The sequence below is a fragment of the Oncorhynchus keta genome, chromosome 4, assembly GCF_023373465.1.
Source record: "Oncorhynchus keta strain PuntledgeMale-10-30-2019 chromosome 4, Oket_V2, whole genome shotgun sequence".
Classification (NCBI taxonomy): Eukaryota; Metazoa; Chordata; class Actinopteri; order Salmoniformes; family Salmonidae; genus Oncorhynchus; species Oncorhynchus keta.
In genome coordinates, this window is record NC_068424.1 from 46036046 (window position 1) to 46060683 (window position 24638).

Here is a 24638-nt window from a genome sequence, read left to right on the forward strand (position 1 = left end):
GAGTGGAACGGCAAAAACGTTTTTTTCATGAGCTAAATCATGCTGGTGCGTTATATGGACATATTGTTTACATAATCTTTATCACCTGATACATACACGTTACAATGTGAAGACATGTAACAGTTGTTCAACAATTGAGTCAAATGACACACAATAAAGTTGTATAAATCACCTGAAATGACCAGTACATTTTATTTGTTGTGAACTTTATTTTGAAAAATCAAACAGACTGCTAAGATCATCAACATATATATTGATACACTGTTAACGGCCAGTAGTTTCTGTTCAGTTGGAATCGTGATTCTTTTACAACGTTTTGAAGTCTGCAGTTCATCCATGCAAACCTTGGGACAACAAAGATGACCAAATAAATGGAGACATTTCTCTAAGCCACTCTCTGTCAAGCATTCAAAAAGCCAATACTCTGAATTATCCTCCGGTGTATAAAAGAAAACATGTTTAAAGAAGTCCTTGCTTTTAATTAAAAATAAGACAACTGAAAATAAAATAAAACTTTGGTCTAGTTCACTTCGATGCTTGTTACTTGCACAAGTCTCAATTCCACCACTAAAGATTAAAACTTCAACAACAAAAATATCTAAAAACAAGTGAACCCTCTCTTCTAAGGAAGAATAATAATATCACTGGTTGTCACAAAAGGAAACATAGCCCAGTGCTCACATCTAGTCAGACGCTACACAGATGCTGAACCGCCTCACATCACATGCTCTCCTCTTCCACACACACAAACAGGACACACTGACCTTAAATACAGAGTTAATCAGAAGTGAATTGGAAAACAACTAAGACGTGTAGAGCATGTCGTGTAACAGCGATGATGTAGTACTGCCTTCATCCAAGCGCTGGCTATAGACCCCCCCCACACACACACACAAAATAAGAGAGTTGTGAGCACATCACCGTGCCTCTCTCTGCACACTGAGACCTCTACTCTATAACTGCAGCTTGTGTGTGTGTGTGTTTAGCGGGCACTAAGAGCGTGCTAGCTTGGGTTCGTGGGCCCTCAGTGTTCCCACAGCGTCCTTTACAGCATGGTAGATGATGTTCTTCACCTAGAGAACAGAGATCAAAATTCCCGTCAGAATTGCAATTGTACCACAAAATCTGTAGCTCAGTTGGTAGAGCATGGCGCTTGTAACGCCAGGGTAGTGGGTTCGATTCCCGGGACCACCCATACGTAGAATGTATGCACACATGACTGTAAGTCGCTTTGGATAAAAGCGTCTGCTAAATGGCATATATTATTATTATATATATTATGTTACCGATTGTTTTAGCTGATTGGTCAATCGACTCAATCCTTCATTCGTTCTCACAAATAATTGGCCTATACTATAGTGGAGTCAGTTATAAGTGTTCTACTTTTGACCAGAGTCAAAACTAGTGCACTACATAGTGAATAGGGTGCCATTTGGGAGGCGACCGAAATGTACCTGCAGCTTGTCCTCGTGGTTGGAGTGTGTGGTGGATAGGTGTCTGAACTCCTGGGTCAGTCTGAAACAGTGCTTCACATGCTCAGGGGACACAAAGTCCTCTGCCACCTTGATACAGCTGTACAGGTTATGCACCTTGGGGGCACATGAGAGAGGAGAAAGAGGCGAGTGTGTGATTTGTCTGTTTGAGAGTGCGAGTTGGCGAGACAGAGAATGTGTGAATGAAAAGAAAAGTAAGAGTATAGACATCATATAGCTAAAAAGGGATAACATAAGGGTACGCTATGCCCCTATGTAACCATTAAACAACACAAAAAGTCTCATTCTAAACCTCGACTGGTACGTCCAGTGTTTCCCCTAGTACCTGGTGGGGAGCCCCAGCGGGGATGAAGACAGCATCTCCCAGGAACTGTACGATGGCCCAGCCCTGCACGCCGTACTCCTCGTACAGCCTCCTGCGCAGCACCCCGTCCAGGTACCAGCTCTGGTCATGGATAGGGTCGTGGTCCGGAGGGTTCTCCTGGCCCTGCTCCTCACCCACCTACCACAGTCAAAGGATAAGAAGATATGGTAAATCATAGTAACATGGTATGGTATATCAGAGAGACAATGTCTACATACAAAATGGCACCCTAATACCTATATAGTGCATTACTTTTCATCAGAGCCCTATTGGCCCAAACGTAGCACACCTGTATAGGTAATAGGGTGCCATTTGAGACTGATTTTATCATGGGAAGAGTAGAACTAAAGAAGTCCAGCCACCATTTTAGATTCTTTCCTGAAATAATGCATTGAAAGAAAATGAATGTGCATATTGACATTTCAAGGAATGTGGTGATGGTGAACCCTGACCTTGCGGAGCAGCTCCCGGATCTTCTCTGCATCCTTGGCGGCGTAGATGTGCCACAGTGCCCCGGGCTTCTCCTTGGCCTCGTACACCCTCCTCTTGGTCATCTCGTCTACGTCACCCTCCTCGATGGTGCTCATCACCTCTGCGGGACCACACACAAGAGAGAGACAGGGATGAGCAAACTCCAGCATCGGTCAGTCACTGACAGAGTCCATGTTCAAAGGGAATGATGTAGGAAAGAAGAAGTGCAACACTAAACATCACAAAGCACAGAAGTACCGCACACCTTCACATCCTACAGTTGTAGACACAGGAGGGAAAACACTACAATCCTTCTAATCTATACAAGTGCTCATTCACTACGTCGGAATCACGAGGCGCCATATCAAACGACACCCTTTACCTATTCCCCTATGCAGTACACCATCTTCTGACCATAACCTTGTGGCCCCTAGTCAAAATTAGCACACTACAGGAGGAACAGGAGAAATAGGGTGTCATTTGAGACACACGCCTAGGTGAAGTGCTGATTCATCATCAGTCATCCACAATCAGAGGGGCGCTCGGCAGGAGGAAATGGAATCTCCCTGTTATGACATCATTGTTGACCAGTGGCAGCTCTGGGTTCAACCACAACACAGAGGTTCCAAATGGCACCCTATTCCGTCTGCAATACACTACTTTTGTCAAAATGGGTACCATTTGGGATGCAATCAGAGTTGCCCATCATTTACTAATCAAGCAAACATTTAGGTGGCTAATGATAAACAGGACTAAACACTAACGGAGCTACATGTTTTAATCAAATTCCAGTCAATTGGACAAATTATCCAGATTGCCATAGATCAAGTTGCCTGCGTGGAAGAGAGAGTGTGTGAGTGTGTTCAATTGCTCTGACTTTGATCTCGGTTAGGCATAGAGTCCGGTACAGCTACATATGCTTGTCATGGTGATGTGTGTTTATTTTATAATCTCTCCCCCCGCATCTCTCCTCTAGGAAGAGATATCAGTCAGGGGGGAATGTGACTCCAAAAGATGGGCAGCAAGCAAGTTGCTGCTCTTTTCTCTCCTTGAGTCAGTGAACCTGTGCAAGGATACAGACAGTACCTACACCTTCATACATCTGGCCTTCCCCAACAGTCAAGGCCAGAACACCAGTTGTCCCAGATAACAGAAGATGTAATGCAAGGAAAGACTTACTAACATTAACAGCATGAAAATAAAAACAGCATAAAAGTTGTGTTAAAAGGTTTTAAAAAACAGAATTTGGCTGACTGACTATCAGAGCATTACTGAAGGTCAGCTCTACACTGGAGGGAAGACCACAGGCAGACTCCACTCAGACCACAAATAAACCACAAACAGAGATGAGCCACAGTAGTGTTCTGGCCCCAACCGCACAGGGAGAGGACATGAGGATGGGGGAGTGGGAGAAAGAGAGAAGGGAGAAGTTAGTCAAGAAAAAAAGGCATGCTAAGGAGGTGATGTTATAAAAATGCACAGACCTTTACATCCAGCGATATCCGTCTCTGTGAATGAGAAATTTGACCACAATCAACACGTGAGACCCATTAAAGGGCCTTACCAGGGTCCTGTCCATTGATGCATGGGGAGGGGGGCTGGGTTAGCCTCGTTGGGCTTGTTTCACCAGAGTAGGACAGAAAACAGCATTTCTTACCTTTTTTCAAAAAAAATTTAATGGGTCTCTACTAAGGTGCAGGTGCCTTAATATGCATGTATGATGTGTATGTCGTTGTTCCTCATCTAGTCCTTCTAATCATTAATGATGCTAGTGTTGAAATAACAATGTCCCAAGTTGGGATGAATGAAGTGGGAAACCTAGGAAAGTCTATAGGAGTGACTGAAGACAGGCTTAAATGTAACATTTACAGCATTATTCTGTCTCAATGCTGAGGAATGGCTTCCTGTCCTTAGTTTCCAGAAACTGGAAATGCTGAATGGGACAGTAGTGGGCGTTTGATCTTTGTGTGAACCTATAGACTTTCCTATAGGAAACTTTGGAGCGCCTTTCAAATCCAATTGTACATGAGCGGGTCATTTCGGAGAGCCCATGTGGTTAACAGTTAACATATTTTTTGAAAGATTTTGCAATGTTTAAAAAAAAAATTATATATATATACTCTTTAGACCAGGGTCCTCCTCCTTCTGTCCTCGGCACCCAAAGAGGTGCATGTTTTGGTTTTTGCCCTAGCACGGCACAGCCAATTCAAATAATCAACTAATCATCAAGCTTTGTTAATTTAAATCCGCTGTGTAGTGTTAGGGCAAAAACATAAAACATGCACCCCTTGGGGTCCCGAGGTCAGAGTTTGGGAAATGCTGCTTTAGATGTAAGGTGTTTTAACCGGTCATAATAAAACTACTGGAAAATACCGTGCAGCAGTCAATGGAATTGAAAACATGTCTGTTCAAGGACAAAGATCCAAGGACCATCTTTTATTTACCTCACAAAAAAACTATGAATCTTTTATGAGTGTTGCTGGAGGAAAGTGGTAATGTCAGTGTGCGTAGTGCATTACTGAAACATACCACTCAGTGCTAAAATGGACACTTGTAATTGCTACCTTGCCAATACACACTTGTGCTAATTGCTAGCCGTGCTGAAGGTTACATTGTTTAGTGCAGGGGTGCCAAACTCAATTACCGCACAGGCCATATTGAAAAAAAGTCAAGGAATTCACGGGCCCAGACCATCAACTGCATACAACTGCGACCCAAACTGGCAATTGTTTTATTGTTATTTTTTAAATATACCCTTTTATAATGACCACTTAACTTACATAGGATGCTGTATAACATTTTAACAAATAAAACTAAATAAATAATATTTGTCTAACCTTTGCTGCTATGCTTGCGACCCTAACCAAAACGTTTTTTTTTTAACTGCAAATAACAAAAGGTCGGTTCACTAGGTTGTTGTAACATTTACACTTAAAACACGTTTTAAATGTTTCGCGCTGCATGGATCACCAGTGCGGTTGATAGCGGCATCGCTGTATATTGCACATGAAATGTATTGCAGGCTACTGCTCAAATGTTGCTGTAATAGGCCTACATGTTTCCACTTTGCATGATGTTTTGTTGCAAGTTTGTTGGTTATTCATTGTCAAGCTTTAAAAAAAAAAAAAAAAAAAAAAGCCGGGCTACATTTTAGTAGCCTGGGACTTTTGGCATGTATGTGTCTGTGTACTTTCCCTCCCCTACACGCTATAAATGAGACATTAAAGCAGCGCGATTGACGTTGAACACACCGATGAGTGCAAGTCAGACTGTGTAATTTCATAAAGTAGATGACTCAACTGTTGATTAATTTATAGGCCTTGTGTCCTTCAGTACAAATTTATATTAGCATGTTAATCCTTTACCTTATAATTTTGACAACAAAAAATACATTTTCTGTAGTACAGCAATGACCCGTTGGAACCGAAACTTGGTATCAACATTTAGCCTCCAACATTTTTTGATTTTCGGTCATTGCCATTAAGGAAAACAGTTGGGCTGCTGCAAATGTAATATGATACAGCGCACTGGCTGGCTCGTGGGTGGATGTGTGTGGCAATGCACTGCCAATAGCCGTGCTTGCAGAGACTTGTAGTGCAGCGCGGACGGAAGGGAAACGGGCCAAAATGAATTAAAAACCCAAATCATTGTGCGTGCCGGATTGAAATGTGTCACGTTTGACACGTGGTTGAGTGGGATGTACATCAACGCTGGAATGAGTCAGCTGTGCGAGTCAGTGTTGCTGTGAGTGTGTGTGTGTGTGTATTAAGTTCTGCTTCACTGTGCGAGAGTGTGTGTCGGTCCTACTCACCCTTGACGTGTTCCCCCTCTCCCTCGGGAATGCCCACGTACACCATGACGTTGACGGCATCAGACACGTCCAGATGCAGGTTGGTAGTGCCAACACTCCGGTCTTCGGTCTCGATCAGACCTGAGAGTGGGAGGGACGGAGAGAGAGATGGAAGGTGTGAGAGAAAGGGGGGGTGAAAAAGGTGTAATAGAAGGAAGCATGGAAAGTATCAAGAGGGAAGAGGTGTAAAAAGAGAATATAAAACGAGGAAATAGAAACAGAGATCAGAGACTGAGATCCCTTTAAAAGAGTAAATGGGCTCATTACTAATCTTGCATATTCTCCGTCTCTCTCACCGTAGGCATTGTACATCTTAGGCCCCAGGTCTGGCCTGACAAAGAAGTTGGGCAGGCGGGAGGCCAGGTTCAGACGGCCGTCTCGCTTCGTGTACTCTGGGAGAGGCAGGTTCTCCATCAGATCATCAAAGCGTGTAGGCATCATGTCTCTGAAGTCTTCTCCGGGAGGCCAGTCCTTCAGCTTCAAAACCATGGGCTGACCATCACTACCCTTCAGACGCTCTGGGGAGAGAGAGATAAGGCGAGATGAACGAATGAAAGAACAAATAAATGGATGAATGAACGAATGAACGAACGGCTGAATGAACGATCCCGTTACTTACTGGAGATGACCTGGAAGCCGTCCCAGAAGTCACGGACCTTGACGTCAGAAATGATGGCACAGTTCCGACAGTTAACCAGGTCAACATCCTGGTCCCCAAACTCCTCACTGAAGGCCTCAGGTCGCCACAGACCCCCCTTCAGACGCTTATGGATACCAGACACCAGCACCGGCTGGAGAGAGGAAGGAAAGAGTTCAAACAGAATCATCATCACTTCATCTCTCACATTACACATCTCCCTCTTCCAAACTTCATCCCCAAATACTCTCTGTCCATTTCCATCTTCCACACCACCATTTTACTCACACCGCCTTAGAACTACTCTTGGTGAGCACATATTTTTTTATAAAAAATCTGTATTTTAAAAAAAGTATTTATAGCCTTTCTACCCCACAGAGAGGTCTCTCTCACCTGGCCCTGTTTCCAGCACTCTCTGAAGATCTTCCAGTTGTTGGTGTTGGAGGGATCCTGCAGGCAGAGCAGGCGTCCGTCACAGAGCCAGGAGTGGGAGGTGTGGGGGTCCAGCACGCTGAGCCCCATCACCCCGTCCCTGCGGCCCACCCCGCCCAGCTCGCTGCCCCCCTCGCCCGTACGACGGCCTTCCGCCTTCTTGGTCTCCACCACCGAGGCGATGATATGGTCCAGGAAGTTAGGCAGGCTGCCCTTCATCTTGTCCCCCTGAGAGAGGGAGGAGGGGTTAGACCTGCAGTCTAGGGCTCTGATCAAAAGCAGTGCACTATATAGGGAACGGTGTCATTTGGGACACAACCTAGAACTGTGTAGAATGTAAGAATTCTGGAATGGTCCCCTGTAATGTAATGACATAATGACATATATAGGCATTATGGAAGGATCCATATCTGGGCACTCTGACATTCTACATTTGAGCATTCTGAAATTATCTGAATTCTCCTAGCTAACTGAGGAAAGCTGAAAGACACTCACAGCGGCTGAGGTAGAGAAGACTGAGGGGAAGGGTATTCCAGTGTCTCCGGGGGCCTGGGGGAGCCTCCCGGGGCCAGAGTTGAGCAGGTCTCGGAGGCTAGAGCCCTCTGGTTTGGGCTGGGTGTTGCTGGAGCCCAGCAGCAGGCTGTTGAACAGTTTAGGACTGGAGGAGGAAGAGGAGGAGGACGAAGGCTTGGACAGGGCGCTGAACGAGTCAAGTCCGAAGGGAGAACGCGTGTCCCGGCCCATCGCCGAGCGCAGCAACCCAGAGTCTAGAGGTGTGGATAGGAGACGATGGTTAGAGATGGTCAAATCTAAACACATGTACGATACATTTAGAGAGTATCATTGGGAATATGAGTTAGGATTGAGACAAGATGACGTGAAAGAGACCTTTAGTCCTCACCTTTAGTATCCTCCACCTTGGCTTTCTGAGTGGCCAGGTCTGCCAACCAGTGCAGGGCGGTGGAGTTGCCCTCACCTGTGGAAGGGCGGGGGTCCTTGGAGGTGGTGGTCTGGGCAGAGTTAGGGGGGGCACTGGTACTGTTGGTGGAGTTAGTATCAACCCCTCCTCCTGCCGCCTCAGATGACGTTGTGCTGGATGTAGGCTGTGTTTTGACCACTGTTGTCTCCCCCCCCTCGGGTTTAGGAGTGGTTGAACCCGCTGGCCCCCCACCACCCGTGATTGGTCCACTACCACTGCTCCCTATGCTGGAGGACACTGCAGACTGCTGGGACAACAATAGGGAACATTTTACTGCATTCTAATGAAGCCCTTGACAAACAATATGTAAAACAAGTGAAAACCATATGTGGATGATAGAAATGTAAAATATTGATCTTGGTTTGACATTAAAAAAGGGGTGGTGCAGTACCTGTGAGATGCCGTTGGGGGCACTATGGCGCACTAGGGGCCTGTGGTGCCGGCTGGTGCAGGGGCAGTTTGCCTTGATGCCCCATTTGCCCCGGGCTGAGTGCACCATATCCCCTATGTTATAGAGAGCTGAGGGAGAGAGACTGAAATGTCAATATGGGACAACTCTTATGGAAATACACAACATAATAATTGGATGGTATAGTTAGGGCTGGGAGTTTGTACAGACCATGTGACATGAGCAGGAAAGACTCCAGGCCCCAGTTCTAGGCCCAATCCTATATGAGGATTTGATTGGTATAAGGAATGTGGTGAAACTTCTACTTAGCCTATCAGAGGGCAAGGTGGAGCTGTTACCATATTGCTTACAACTGTCAAATCCTCTCTGACATCCACAAGTGCTTAGGGGTCCATTTGGGCCCTAGGCTTCTACAGGTATCCTGCTCCATGTTACCTGTTCCAGGTATGATCTGTGTGGGCATGAGGCTCTGGGGCTCGTGTCTCTGGCCTTTGACACACTTCAACCAGGAGAACACCTCGTCATCAGGCCCCTCGTCCACCTCTGAGAGACAAAAACAGGAAGGGTCATTTATAAGGGGCTCTGCACTGCAGCTGACCCATTGCTTCCAGCCACTCTGGGTATACAGTGGGGGTTGGGTTGTTCATAAATACAAAAATGTCCATTCCCTGTAAGTTAATGGACAATAAAGTACATCTTATACCGATTCTTTCTTAACAATTTAGCAGCAGCTATATCTTTACTACTTCAAAACCAAAACAAACATCACTGAAAGACCACTCAATGTTGCCCCAGCCCGTCCCTGTGGGTTGAGTCTATGGTGGCAAAATTCCGGTAACTTCCCCCAACGTTCCCCAGTATTTCAGAAATCCTAGTTGGACTATTCTCAGATTTGCTGCTTATTCCCTTGGAATTCCAGGAATCTTCCATCCAGCATATCTGGAAAACCGGAGAATTCGGGAAAGTGACCGGAATTTTTCCACCCTAGTTGAATCTCACACATTCTGTATGTTCTCTGGATTCTATGACTCTCACCCTCCAGAGGGCGGTTCCTCCGTTGCCGGTAGCAGTCCAGACACACCCCGAAGCCACACTTCCTGCAGACCCAGTGGATGTTGAAGAGAGTGGTCTCACACACATCACACATCTCCCTGACGCCGCGCACCGCCCGCTTCCACGCCACTTTCTCTGTAAGACACAGACAGATTGGGCCCGGGTCAAAAATACTGCACTATTAAGGGAACAGGTTGCCATTTTGGACGCAGACTAAGAGCACTCACGGTGAGGCTCGACCATCATCATGGCCTCCTTCTCAGACATGACGAGCTGACAGAACTGGTCTCCCACGTTGGCCAGGATGTACTTTGAGGTATCCAGGTCCAAGCCCTCCTGTACGGACGGCGAGGGAAGCCACAGCCCCATGGCCATGGCATCGCTCTGCTGGGGGCTCAGGAAGCCCTCCACACGCAGGATGCCCTTACGCGTGAACGCCAGCCTGGTTAGGAGGCAAAGGTCAGAGGTTGGAGGACAGAGTAGTGGAGGACGCGTATAAGAGTAGAACATGTTGGATTCTAATTGAGGTTGATGAAATTACCAATATTCGTCTTGGCATTCCTTGTAAGAGGATACACACCATCGCCATTTCTCGCACACACACAGTGCTTGGACACGAACACACGCGGGAAAACACACAGTCTTTGGTACACAGACAAGCACACAGACGGTACCTGCGAAAGTGGAAGAAGCGGCAGGCCACGTTGGGGTCGTCGTCATCAGGCTCCTGCTCCCGGTACTTCCTGTAGCGCTCCATGCGACACTCGCGACACTTATGGAGGTGGGGCGCCACGTTGATACAGGAGCCATCCTGCAGGAACGACTCTCCTGATTGCTTCAGACGACGCACCTTAGTCACGTCCTTCAGCACTGACTGGCCCACTGGAGAAAAAGGAAAGACCGAAGAGTTATAATTAGGATATGAAGCGATACAAAACAACGCAATGACAACCTATTCATCAAAGAGTGTAGGAAAGGATAATGGAATCATTAGGGAAGAGTTGGTCAGCAACTTTTCTTTACCATCAATCTTGCTAATGTTTCATGACCCTGACCACAATCTAACTTGCCTCAACATTGACGAATAAAATGTTACGAATGATTGGGAAACGCATTGACGTACTGTAGGAATACTTTATTATCAGAGCCCTATCCCGAGGCTCCAGGTCTTACCTTTGAAGGGCTTGTTGCGTGGCCGGCTCTTGGCTACCCCGGGGCCTTTACCCTTCTGCAGTAGCATGGCTCCCTCCTTGACGGGCCCCGGGAGGCCCCCAGGGACCTGCCCTCTCTCCAGCCCCTCCTCAGTCTCACTCAGGTCTGACAGGTCGCTGTTATCGCTGGAGTCAGAGTCACGTTTAGATACCTGACCTCGCTCCTCCAGGGCAAACTTCTGGGCCTGGCCCTGGTCAAATGGCATGGGCGCATCCTCACCACTCCCCCCAGGGACAGCGCTCCCAAACATGGGGTAGCCCGAGGTGGAGCTGGGCCGGTCATCCAGAGACCCACACTCAGCTGAGGAGCCCTGTTCCCCTGTGGAGGCGCCCTCCCTGGGCTTGGAGGGGGCATCAGACTGGGGCCTCTGTATGAAGGCAGGTCCTGGGGCTGGGGAGGAAGAACTGGAGGCAGCGGCACCTGAGAGGGAGGCGAAGGGGGAAGACAGGATGCCCTTGGGCGGCTCGGACATTGTAAATAGGTTGGGTTTGCTCTCCGAGGCGGTGGCAGGGCCCAGGGTCTCAGGCTCCAGGGGGGATGGTTTGCCGCTAAAGGGGCTGTGGGAGAGCTTCTCACCATAGGCCAGGAAGGGGTTGGAAGGCTCCTTGGAGCCCTGGAGGAACAGGTTCTGGTGGCTGTCTGTCTTGGTGCTGAAGCCACCCACCGCACCACCGTTAGTGCCACTCCTGTTAGCACCACCCAGAGATCCAGAAGCCGGAGCCAGGGGGGTGCCGATCGCAGCCATTCCCAGAACAGAGCTCCTCATCCCCCCAGAGCCGCCGCTGAAGGAAGACGAGAGCTTGTCCCCTCCGAAAGGCTTGTTGAGCACTCCGTTGCCTGCCGGCTGGGTCTCAGGCACTTTGGACTGCTCTTTGAGATGAGCTGTAGCTGAGCCAAACAGGCCAGTTGAAGCGGGGGCTAGAACAGTCTTTTTGAGTCCCTCTGTGGAGGCGGAGGGCTTGAACAGGCTAGGAGGCTCCTTACTCAAGCTCTCTGACACTGCTGTGAAGTAGTTGGTGTCTTTAGCCTGGCTCTGACCCAGGCCTGAAGTCTGGTTCTGATTAGAACCACCAGGGTTCTGGCCAGTCTTCTGACTCATACACTGGAAGAATAAGTTCTGGTCTTGCTGCTGCGGTTGGGCTTCGTTGTTCTTGGCGCCTCTGAAGGAAAAGCCGAAGGGTCCGGGGGTGTCCTGGGAGACTGACGCTGTGTTGGAGGAACCGTTGGTCTGGGAGCTTACCTCTCCGAACACAGAAGCACCAGCAGGCTTGGACTGAGGCAGCCGGAACCCAGCCGCAGCCAGGATGGGCTTAGAGCCCTAAAGAAGCAGGATAAGGAAATAGCATATTAGTGAAAACAATTATAGTTAGTAATTACAGTGTTACTACAAGAGTAAAGTCACGTTAAGTGTAAAGTCACGTTAAGTGTTACTAATTCACCTCCGTCTGGTTGGGTGGTCCTGTCCAGGCGGTTAGTTTGGGGCTGAAGCACAGGGGGGCAGCGAGGGCCACGCTGGGGGCACTGCCCTGCGATGGGGACGAGATGGTCACCGGGCCGGGGGACACCAGGGCAGCCGTCTTGGGGTAGGTAGACTGGGATGGCTCCTCGCTCTCTGGGGTCAGGGCTGCTGGGGAAGGCTTGGAGGCCGGAGCTCCAGGGACCAGGCTGGGCATCTGGCCCAGAGAGGGGAAGGAAGTGTTGGAGAATGGGGAGGGGGCTGGTTTGAGAGGGGGTGGGGTGGGGGTGACTGTAGTGGTCGAGTCAGCAGACCCCTGTCTGTCCTGTGTGGAGAGGGAGCGTCCGTTTTCCTTGGGGTACCGCGGCAGAGCTTTTGATTGGTCCATGTGGGAGGAAATGCTGTTCGGGGTGGCGTGACCTTGTGTGACTTCAGAGGAACTGCTGTTATTGTTGATAGTGCTGTTCACTCTGCCTCCTCCACCCACTCTGTCTTCTCCTCCGGTTGCTACCTCCTCACCCCACGTCACCATCCCCTTGGTGGAGCCGTTCCCGTTCTGTCCCTCCACTGCTCCCTCTCCCGCCCCCTTAAAACGCTTCAGAGTCATGTCCTCCTCGCCTTCCGACGATGTCCTCCGTCTACGGCCGCTCTCGCCCTTCACGCCATCGCTCTCCTTCCTCCGCCGAGCATTCCTCCCATTCTGACCGCGGAGAGGAAGGAGCCATGTAGAAAGGATGAGGAAAATGCAAACTCAAACAAGTCGACCAACAAAAGCACAAGTATTTTGGGGAAAAAAGCAAGGGAGGGAGGAATAGGAGTGCATACTTTATCCAACTTACCTCATCAAAGTGATCTTCAGCTAGTATTACATGCATTACCCGAGGATCCACCACCTGGGTCTCCTCTCCCTAGAACACAATAATAACACTTAGCTAACAGCTGTCAATACCTCCGCCATATTACCTAACATCTAAAAAGGTACTACAAAAGGGACATCCAGGCAGTGTGTGTGTGTGTGTGTGTACCTGGTCCATGGTAATCTCCATGATGTGCGAGTTGGGGTCGTGCCGAGAGACCAGGCCCAGGGCCCAAAGCTCGTCAAACTCGCACTGGTAAACCTGAACCCTCCTGCCCTGGATTGTGTAGGAGCCTGGAGAGACAACACAACCAACAGGACAGGGCTCAAAGACCCGTGGAGTAGCGCACGGTAAGAGAGAAGAGATGACGGTAAGAGAAGAGGTTTGAGAAGGCCAGTATTGAGAACTGCAGTGTAGGAAAACATGGGTGAGCAATGAAAAGGCAGGAGGAAAGTAAAAGTACACAGCACAATAGGTTTCCATTCATTCCAGAGATAAGTCTAACAAAGACTCACCCTTCCTGAGGATCTCCTGCAGCTCAAAGTCACTGTGCCAGCTGGACACCGCAGCCCGCAGAGATGGCTGCTCCAGCAGGAGAGAGTGTCCCACGTCTTTCTCTACCTACAGAGCAAGACAAAATTCACAGAGTGATACCACACATACACACTTCAAATGAAAGTTGACACACACAACCTTGAGTAAACCCACCTCAAATCTCTGGAGTGAATTCCCGTCAGGGAGGAAGTCGAGGGTTCGGTTCCCGAAGAATTCCACAGGGACCAGGGAACCCAAACCCACACGGTCCACGAGAGACCGGAACGCCTAGCGGGTCGAAGAGGAATATCGTTAGGAAAAGAACCACTAACTCTGAACGATATTATGTAGACGAGCATTCCTATCTTTTTTATTATCCCCCCCACACCTTTATTTAACTAGGCAAGTCAGTTAATAACAAATTCTCTATTCCCTAGGAACAGCGGGTTAACTGTTCAGGGGCACAACAACAGATTGTTGCCTTGTCGGCTCGGGGATTCGATCGTGCAACCTTTCGTTTACTAGTCCAGCGCTCTAACCACTAGGCTACTCTGCCGCCTCTGTTAATTGGTGGAGTGGCTGGAGAATGACCTCTAATCTTATCCTCTGGCAAAGCATGAGGGAGCCCGTTGAGCTGTTTTTCTACTGAGAGGAGCAGCAGGTTGCTGCGTGTGTTCTTCTTATGTAACGGTAACAGGTCCTCCAGACATCCCTTGCTGGGACAATTGCATTTCCACAAGCTTGGCCTGGCCTCACTTCAAGATGCAGGTGTGCCTCAGGGAGTGAGAGGAGAGTCACATACATCATACATGCACCCTCTGAACTAACCTTAAAAGGAGAGTGTAGTACCTATTTCTCCATGCCAGACACGCATATAATAGTAGCTTAAGAGCACCCCAAGAAAACATCCATCGTTATAATACTATGTTGTTCTAAAAGTTAGGTTTGAGGTTCTCCAAATCAGCTCTTACTTCGGGAAACAATGCCACTTCGGAACCAATGTATATTAGTTAATATACAGCACCAACAACATAAATATCTGTTATGGTCCATTATTTGCTACCAGGACTTTGACCCCATTTTACAGCCCATGACCTAATAGTCTCCCCCAATAGATGTGTTTGTAGGTGACCTCCCAGCATGCTGTTGGCAACTGGTTCAGATTAGTTGCTTAGCTGTGGTTCCATGTATTTTAACTATCCCAGAGCTAGCACACCTGATTACATTTGTCAACAAATCATCAAGTCCTTCAATTGATGAATCAGGGGAGGTAGTTCAGGGCTACAACAAAATTGTGAAACTTCTGCAGGGTCAGAGAGGAGAGGATTGAAAACCCCTGGCGTGGCTCGGTGTTACAGTCCAAACATTATTTGGTAAACCCTAAGCCAGAGGTGGCTACTCACCAGGGCAGGCCAGGCTGTCCCAGGGGCTCCTCCAGCTGCAGGGTGGTTCTGGTTGGGGTCGCTGCTGCGGTTAGCCCAGACGATGGAGGACTCGACCAGTACAGCTCTCACCTCCTCCCCGTACACCTGTACCCAGGACCGCCTGCGCCACGCACAGTCCTCAAACTCCACAAATACCTGCAGGACAAGGGGGATGGAAGAGCGGTGCCATTTATGTAAAACTAGCTATATTAACTTAGGCTCAGTGTCATGTTCGGAGTATATTTTCAAAAGAACAGAGGTAAGACAAAACACTGACAAAATTGGACTGATGGGAGAAGAGCAGCCACGGACAGAGTCAGCAGGACAGGCCTTGTTAGGATCATACACAGTCAGCAGAGCCCGGGCAGCACTAATGACTCAAACACAGCACGTCTACTCCTCAAAGTCTGGGCAAGGCGCCATCTCTCTCGGGAAGAGCAGTCAATTATTAGAAATAGGCAAGACAATTCAAAAACGGTCTCACTTTCTCATTTACGCCTCATTGTCAATAAGTAGCCTAGTGCGACATTATTGATGAGTATGGTTAAATTCACACAATGCGAATGTGAATAGTCAGACTAATATAGTTTGATTTAAACATTTAGATGCTTTGCAAGAACAATTCTCTAATAATCCTGTTTACATGGACACACCTGAAATCAAATCAAAGTGTATTGGTTGCGTATAGCGGCGTTACAGCAGTGCAGCGAAATGCTTATGTTACTAGCACCTGACAATGCAGTCAAGTCAAACAATGTAAATGTAAAGAAAAATATTGTAAAAAACAAAAACAGCAAGTAATCAAGAATGAACAACCCAAATAGCACTGTAGCAGTATCAAGATGCAATCTATATATTATTATATAGTGCATTTGGAAAGTATTCAGACCCTGACTCTTTCCACATTTTGTAACATTAGAGCCTTATTCTAAAAATGGATTAACCTGTTACTCCTACCCCCTACTTTTTCGAACATTCTGTTAAAAATCATGCAACATTTCAGCGCCCTGTTACTCAGGCCAGGAATATAGTATATGCATATGATTAGTATGTGTGGATAGAAAACACTCAGACGTTTATAAAACTGGTTAAATCACGGCTGTGACTATAACAGAACGTGCGTTTCATCGAAAAGTGCAGGAAAATCTGATCACAACGAGTGTAGCTTTAATTCAATACCCTGCATGTGTATTTTAATGAACGTTTGAGTTTTAACTAATACTATTAGCATTTAGCGTAGCGCATTTGCATTTCCAGATCTCTAGATTGGACGCCTGCGTGCCAGGTAGGAGCAAGAGGTTAAATTGTTCCCCCCCCCCCTCGTCTACACACAATACTCCCATAATGACAAAGCAAAAACGGGGGTTTAGACATTTTTGCAAATTTATACAGAACCAGTCAAAAGTTGACACAGAGCCTCCCAGGTGGTGCAGTGGTCTACGGCGCTGCACCGCAGTGCTAGCTGTGCCACCAGAGACTCTGCGTTTGAGCCCAGGCTCTGTCGCAGCCAGCCACAACCGGGAGGTCCATGGGGCAATGCACAATTGGCCTAGCGTCGTCCGGGTTAGGCCAGTAGGGATATCCATGTCTCATCGCGCACCAGCAACTCCTGTGGTGGGCCGGGCGCAGTGCACACTAACCAGGTCGCCAGGTGCACGGTGTTTCCTCAAAAACATTGGTGCGGCTGGCTTCCGGGTTGGATGCGCGCTGTGTTAAAGAAGCAGTGCGGGTTGGTTGAGTTTTGGAGAACGCATGGCCTTCGACCTTCGTCTCTCCCGAGCCATACGGAAGTTGTAGCGATGAGACAAGATAGTAACTTGGGGGGGTCAAATGTATTTTAAATAAGTTAGAAAAATTACGTTTTGACACAGCAAGTCAGCAAGTTTCTTTATTTGTACTATTTTCTACAGTGTAGAATAGTGAAGACATCAACACCACGAAATAACACATTTGGAATCATGTAGTAACCAACAACTAAAAAAGGTTAACAAATCAAAATATATTTTAGATTCTTCAAAAATAGCCACCCTTTGCCTTCATGACAGCTTTGCACACAACTGGCATTCTCTCAACCAGCTTCAAGAGGAATGCTTTTCCAACATTCTTGAAGGAGTTCCCACATATGCTGAGCACTTGTTGGCTGCTTTCCTTCACTCTGCGGTCCAACTCATCCCAAACCATCTTGGGTTGAGGTCAGGTGATTGTGGAGCCCAGGTCATATGATAAAGATATCCATCACTCCTTGGTCAGATCTGGACATACACACCCTGAAGGTTGGTTTAGGGTCATTGTTCTGTCTCAAAACAAATGATAGTTCCACTAAGCCCAAACCAGATGGGATGTTGTATCGCTGCAGAATGCTGTGGTAGCCATGCTGGTTGTGGTCCTTGTGGTCCTTCTGTGGCTCAGTTGGTAGAGCATGGCGCTTGTAACGCCAGGGTAGTGGGTTTGATTCCCGGGACCACCCATACGTAGAATGTATGCACACATGACTAAGTCGCTTTGGATAAAAGCGTCAGCTAAATGGCATATATTTTTTTTATATATTTATATATAAGTGTGCCTTGAATTCTAAATAAATCCCAAACAGTGTCACCAGCAAAGCACCATCACACTTCCATGCTTCCTGGTGGGAACCACACATGCGGAGATCATCCGTTCACCTACTCTGCATCTCACAAAGACACCTTCCACAAATTAAACAAGGCACACCTGTTAATTGAGATTTCAGGTGACTACCTCAAAGCAGGTTGAGAGAATGCCAAGAGTGTGCAAAGTTGTCATCAAGGCAAAGGGTGGCTACTTTGAAGAATCTCAAACAAATCAAAATGTAACACTTTTTTGGTTACTACATGATTCCATTTGTGTTATTTCATAGTTGATGTCTTCACTAGTATTGTACAAATTTAGAAAATAGTCCAAATAAAAACCCTGGAATGAGTTGGTGTCCAAACTTGTGACTGGTATTGTATCTCTGCAGATGCTCTCAAGCTCTGTCAGGTTGGATGTGGAGTGTCGCTGCACAGCTATTTTCAGGTCTCTCCAGAGATGTTAGATCGGGTTCCCGTCCGGGCTTTGGCTGGGCCACTCAAGGACATTCAGAGACTTGTCCTGAAGCCAAGACAACGCAGGAGTGGCTATGTGCTTAGGGTCGTTGTCCTGTTGGAAGGTGACGCTTCGCCCCCCAGTCGGAGGTCCTGAGCGCTCTGGAGCATGTTTTCATCAAGGATCTCTGCACTTTGCTCCATTCACCTTAGTGCGGCAGAGATGGTTGTCCATCTGGAAGGTTCTGGAAGGCCCTTCTCCCCCGATTGCTCAGTTTGGCAGGGCAGCCAGCTCTATCTAGGAAGAGTCTTAGTGGTTCCAAACCACTAAGACTCCAAAACTGTGCCTCGACACAATCCTATCTCGGAGCTCTACGGACAATTCCTTCAACCTCATTGCTTGATTTTTGCTCTGACATGCACTGTCAACTGTGTGATGTTATATAGGCAGGTATGTGCCTTGCCAAACCAAACCATGTTTGGCAAGGCAGGTGTGTGCCTTGCCAAACCATGTCCAATCAATTGAATTTACCACAGAAGGACTCCAATGAAGTTGTAGAAATATCTCAAGGATGATCAACAGGATGCACCTGAGCTCAAATTCAAGTCTCATAGCAAAGGGTCTGAATAGTTAGGCAAATAAGGCATTTCTGTTTATATTTTATTTCTAAAAACCTGTTTTCACTTAGTCATTATGGGGTATTGTGTGTAGATTGATGAGCAAATCATTTTATTAACAAAACGTGAAAAAAAGTCGAGGGATCTGAATACTTTCCGACTGAACTGTGTATGTACACAAGGCGAATTTACACAAGACAAACTAAAAAAAGATATGTACACCAGTAGATACAGTGGGGCAAAAAAAGTATTTAGTCAGCCACCAATTGTGCAAGTTCTCCCCCTGAAGATCAGAGGCCTGTAATTTTCATCATAGGTACACTTCAACTATGCCAGACAAAATGAGGGGGGAAAAATCCAAAAAATCACATTCTAGGATTTTTAGTTAATGTATTTGTAAATTATGGTGGAAAATAAGTATTTGGTCAATAACAAACGTTTCTCAATACTTTGTTATATACCCTTTGTTGGAAATGACAGAGGTCAAACGTTTTCTGTAAGTCTTCACAAGGTTTTCACACACTGTTGCTGGTATTTTGGCGCATTCCTCAAAGCAGATCTCCTCTAGAGTAGTGATGTTTTGGGGCTGAAGCTGGGCAAGACGGACTTTCAACTCCCTCCAAAGATTTTCTATGGGGTTGAGATCTGGAGACTGGCTTAGGCCACTCCAGGACCTTGAAATGCTTCTTACGAAGCCACTCCTCTTGCCCAGGCGGTGTGTTTGGGATCAATGTTATGCTGAAAGACCCAGCCACATTTAATCTTCAATGCCCTTGCTGATGGAAGGAGGTTTTCACTCAAATTCTCACAATACATGGCCCCATTCATTCTTTCCTTTACACGGATCAGTCGTCCTGGTCCCTTTGCAGAAAAACAGCCCCAAAGTAGGATGTTTCCACCCCCATGCTTCACAGTAGGTATGGTGTTCTTTGGATGCAACTCAGCATTCTTTGTCCTCCAAACACGACGAGTTGAGTTTTTACCAAGAAGTTATATTTTGGTTTCTTCTGACCATATGACATTCTCCCAATCTTCTTCTGGATCATCCAAAAGCTCTCTAGCAAACTTCAGACAGGCCTGGACATGTACTGGCTTAAGCAGGGGGACACGTCTGGCACTGCAGGTTTTCAGTCCCTGGAGGCGTAGTGTGTTACTGATGGTAGGCTTTGGTACTTTGGTCCCAGTTCTCTGCAGGTCATTCGCTAGGTCCCCCCGTGTGGTTCTGGGATTTTTGCTCACCGTTCTTGTGATCATTTTGACCCCACGGGGTGAGATCTTGCGTGGAGCCCCAGATCGAGGGAGATTATCAGTGGTCTTGTACGTCTTCCATTTCCTAATAATTGCTCCCACCGTTGATTTCTCCAAACCAAGCTGCTTACCTATTGCAGATGCAGTCTTCCCAGCCTGGTGCAGGTCTACAATTTTGTTTCTGGTGTCCTTTGACAGCTCTTTGGTCTTGGCCATAGTGGAGTTTGGAGTGTGACTGTTTGAGGTTGTGGACAGGTGTCTTTTATACTGATAACAAGTTCAAACAGGTGCCATTAATACAGGTAACGAGTGTAGGACAGAGGAGCCTCTTAAAAAGAAGTTACAGGCCTGTGAGAGCCAGAAATCTTGCTTGTTTGTAGGTGACCAAATACTTATTTTCCACCAAGTGGGAGAACTTGTACAATTGGTGGCTGACTAAATACTTTTTTGCCCCACTGTATATTAGTGAGCTATATCACAAATCCAGTATAATTAAATAACCGGTGTGTATAAACAGAAACTAAAATACAAATGTACAGTAACAGAAATATTAGAATAGACTGTCAGGGACACATTTAAAATACAGTGTGAAACGTTAAGCGACCAGTGGTTCAATGTCTCTATAACATGGGACAGCAGCGTTGGCTGCATGTGTGTGTTCATGAGGTGTGTGCGTTGTGTGTGTGTGTGTTTTGCCTGGTGGACAGCTAGTGATGGCTGTTCAGCTGTCCGATGGCCTGGTAATAGAAGGTGTTTAGTCTCTTGGTCTTGGCTTTGATGCACCCGTACTGTCTCTGTCTGTTGGATGGCAGCTGAGTGAACAGTCGAGGGCTCGGGTGACTGAGGTCCTTGATGATCTTCTTGGCCTTAGACACCGGGTGTAGTCAATGTCCTGGAGGGCAGGCAGCGTGGCCCCGGTGATGTTTTGTCGACAACACCCTCTGCAGAGCCATGTGGTTGAGGGCAGAGCAGTTGCCATACCTGGCGGTGATGCAGCCCAACAGAATGCTCTCAATGGTGCATCTGTTGAACTTTGCGAGGGTTTTAAGGCGTCAGCATACTTTGGTTCAGCTGGTGCCTAGCTGAACTTGGCTAGGCGAACCCGAACGAACGAGTGTGCTCGCAAGACCTTCAATTGAGAAACTAGAAAAAAGAAGCAATAGTACTTTGTCCAACTTGAGATGATATAGCCAGAATACACTTCTTCAAAAGTCATAATTAATCTAAGACAACGCAAGAAATCTGCCATTAATTTTGATGTTTTTCCAGAGGAGACCGTAGTCGTGCAATTTTACACCTAACTAAGATGTTTGGTGCAGTATTTCTCAAATAAAAAAATATGCATGAAAACAAGTCATCTCTCTTGAATGAGAACAATCACCTCATTGAAGAATCCCTACTGTCAACCAATCCCAGACGAAAGGGGCGTAGCACCATATACTACCCACCACTGCGACCTGTATGCTCTAGTTGCCTGGCCCTCGCTTCATATTAGTCACCAAACCCACTGGCACCAGGTCATCTATAAGTCTTCGCTAGGTAAAGCGCCACCTTATCGCCACCTTATCTCAGCACGCACCCTCCAAGCAAGTATATTTTACTGGTCACCCCAAAAGCCAATTCCTACCTTGGCCGCCTTTCCTTCCAGTTCTCTGCTGCCAATGACAGGAACGAATTTCAAAAATCTCTGAAGCTGGAGACTCATATTTCCCTCACTAAGCATGCTGAATTTCAGCCATTTAAAGTTGTAGAAACTCTGTTGCACCTTCTTCACCACAATGTTGGTGTGGCAAGACCATTTCAGGTCCTGAGGGATGTGGAACTTGAAGCTTTTTTAACCGATCCACTGCAGCCATGGTCGATGAGGATGGGGCCACGCTTCCTCTTCGGTCTCCTGTAGTCCACAATAAGCTCTTTCAATTTGTTGATATTGAGGGAGAGGTTATCAGGCTACTTGATCTGACTTTGATAAATGCAGAAAATCACCACTCAAATAAACATTCTACCACAGACCATGTTATTTTTGTGAAGACTATTTGATTGAGTTCAAAAACAGTTTGTATGTCAAAACTATTTCTAAGATAAATACTTTGAGTTTATCTGAACTCACATCACTCGTGCAAAAGAAGGAAGCTTGCGCTGTTTGTGCTAGCACGTGCTGAGCAAATACTCCATGGTAACTTGGATCAAGGCATTTAAATGCCCTAATTATTCTAAAGATTGCGCAGAACACCAGGTGGTTTAATCGGAGTATGCTTACTTCGATTATGACCTTAGTACACCAATTATGATAAGCAGAGTAAGGTGTTAACATGACTAATGCCATAATCAGTTTAATATCAAAGTATTAGTGTGCATGTTAACATACTCAGTGTGACAATGGATTGCATTTATATGGGCTATAATGCTCTGCTCTAGGTCTCAAGGCAGGGGCAAGATATATTTGTCAGCAGAAGTCCATTTTAAATGTGAAACTTGCTGACTCACTCAGCATACAAGCCCAACTTGGACAGCCTTGTGAATTTGAACTGTATGGTTCTGTGAGAGGAGAAACAAGTGCTGTGATTTGAAGAATGCCCTCCTACCAAGACCAGATAATCTGCACATAAGACATTGCATATAGACATTATGATGATCAACACATAGTCCATGCAAAAGCAAAATCATACAGACATATTTACATACAGTAACATATCTCCTCCCAAGAGAAACAAGAACAGGAGTGGAGAGCACCGAGCGGTGTCTGTAGTTACTGTCGGCACTAGTTTAAAAGCCTATTTCCCAAAAATGGTCCTGGAGACTTCCTTGATAGGCTGAATAAACTACTACAATCAACACCTGTCCCTTTCTAAAAATCTGGATTTGACCATTGCTCTGGTACAACAACCAAAAAAGACACCTGACATCATTTATCCTCTGTAATTCTAGTTATGGATGGCATGCCTTGTAATCAATCATAGGATGCATCATCAAGTCAGACAGCTTTTTTCAGATGTATTTATACTCTCAACCGCAGAATCTTCTAGCTACATCATCCACATTGATCAGTGAAATGATAGGGACTCACAAGGAAGGGGTCACGCAATTACGAAAAATGACTTGTGAAAAATATGCACTTGGTATCATGACGTTGAAGATAATGCACGCAACAAATTACACCTAACTATGTAGGCCTAACGTTAGCTGTATCACCATCCATATCTACATTCAGTCATTTGAGGCTAACAAATCTAATACACCGAAGTTCACATTTTAATGAGGCTATGCCTATTGCACATGAATTTCATTCTGGAGACTACGCTAAAGTTGGCTAGCAAGCTAACTAAGTTAAAAATATTTCGAAGGCCCAAAATCCCCGGGCTAAATTACGGGGACAGTGGCTATCTGGCAAGCGCAACACAGCGGCACGATTGGCTAGCTTTCGCTATTCACAATGTGTTAGTTGGATCACATAACTTAAACATAAACAACGGACCATTAATTATTTGTATGCTTTCTCTTTTCAGTTTCGTTAAATACGTAGCTAGCTAGTTAAATCATGCGTTTAGCTTGTTAGCTAGCTAACGGTAGTTTTTATTCACATGAAAACACTGACCGTCAGCCCCGCAGCTGCTGCTGTTGTTGTTGTCGCCTCTCCTCCGCTCACCTCTACCCCTGGGCTGGCCAACCCTATGACGCTGACCGCCCGGACGGTCCCCCGGAGCCAGTCACGAGTCCAGGCGGCCTGTTCCACTTCGGATCCGGCTGCGGACCTGCCATCGTTGAGGAGCAGCAGAAGTCGCTTCCCAATCAGTTCAAGAGAGTCTCCCATATTTAGTTAGCCACTGTGAATTGCAGGAACAACTTCCTTCGCATATATTTCTGTTGGGAACTCCGATGCACTTAGCTAACGTTAGCTAGCCAGCCAGTTAGCCAGGTTAAATCGGCCTAAAATAAGTGACAGATTTAAACCTCAACTACCGCAACTTTGCAGCATGCACCGGAGTCCCCTCTTCCGTAGGATGCACGGGAAAATACGGCGGACCAAGTCACGCCACAAATAGAGAAGTACCGAGATGTTATTGTCCGCAAAACCGCTATCCCGCTCTATCCGCCATTGAGGCTTGCAATTGCAAAAATCAAACACACTCCTCCTCGTACGAGCTACAAAGCTCCACTGCGGAGATAGCTAGCGGGCGTGTGAATTGCAACAGCGACTTATGCTGGCTCATCGGTGTACTACACAGAACCCGTTCAATCTGGAATGCCAAATAACAGTGTCTGGATAGGGAAAAATACAGTTGGCCTAAATGGAAATCCATTTGGGCCAAAAACGACATTTGCTCGGACACCACAGATATGCTGTATACTCAGCACAATGCAGATACACACATCATTTACTAGCAGTAGCCAATTCTTCCCCATATGCTCTCCTTCACACAAACGGTATCTAACCACATTGTTCACAGTCTATCTACTGCATGCATTTTAGTCTTGGATTTGAATCATACCGGGTTGGAGATGATATTACTTTGAAACTCTGTATTAATTCACTGAGCTGAAATGGACCTCCAAGTC

The 24638-nt window shown here is 46.6% G+C and overlaps 1 protein-coding gene across 3 annotated transcripts; it reads right to left on the minus strand.

Annotated features, from left to right (window-relative positions):
- Positions 1-189: 189 nt before the first annotated feature.
- On the minus strand, positions 190-24289 carry kdm3b (lysine (K)-specific demethylase 3B). 3 transcript variants are annotated; one of them, XM_035762262.2, is made up of 24 exons: positions 23677-24288; positions 15151-15327; positions 13922-14035; positions 13729-13834; positions 13382-13506; positions 13196-13264; positions 12340-13056; positions 10862-12218; positions 10363-10570; positions 9916-10130; positions 9671-9823; positions 9071-9178; positions 8618-8745; positions 8149-8473; positions 7743-8014; positions 7209-7475; positions 6798-6969; positions 6475-6696; positions 6140-6259; positions 3813-3836; positions 2310-2449; positions 1819-1995; positions 1455-1589; positions 190-1073 (listed from the first exon to the last, which is right to left on the minus strand). In XM_035762262.2, exons 1-24 carry the CDS (start codon positions 23890-23892, stop codon positions 993-995), a joined length of 5628 nt encoding a protein of 1875 aa, XP_035618155.1. In that variant the 5' UTR covers positions 23893-24288; the 3' UTR covers positions 190-992. The 3 variants fall into 3 exon arrangements, with proteins under 3 accessions (XP_035618155.1, XP_035618162.1, XP_035618171.1); XM_035762269.2 differs by having other exon boundaries at positions 8149-8470; positions 23677-24287; XM_035762278.2 differs by lacking the exon at positions 3813-3836 and having other exon boundaries at positions 23677-24289.
- Positions 24290-24638: the final 349 nt, after the last annotated feature.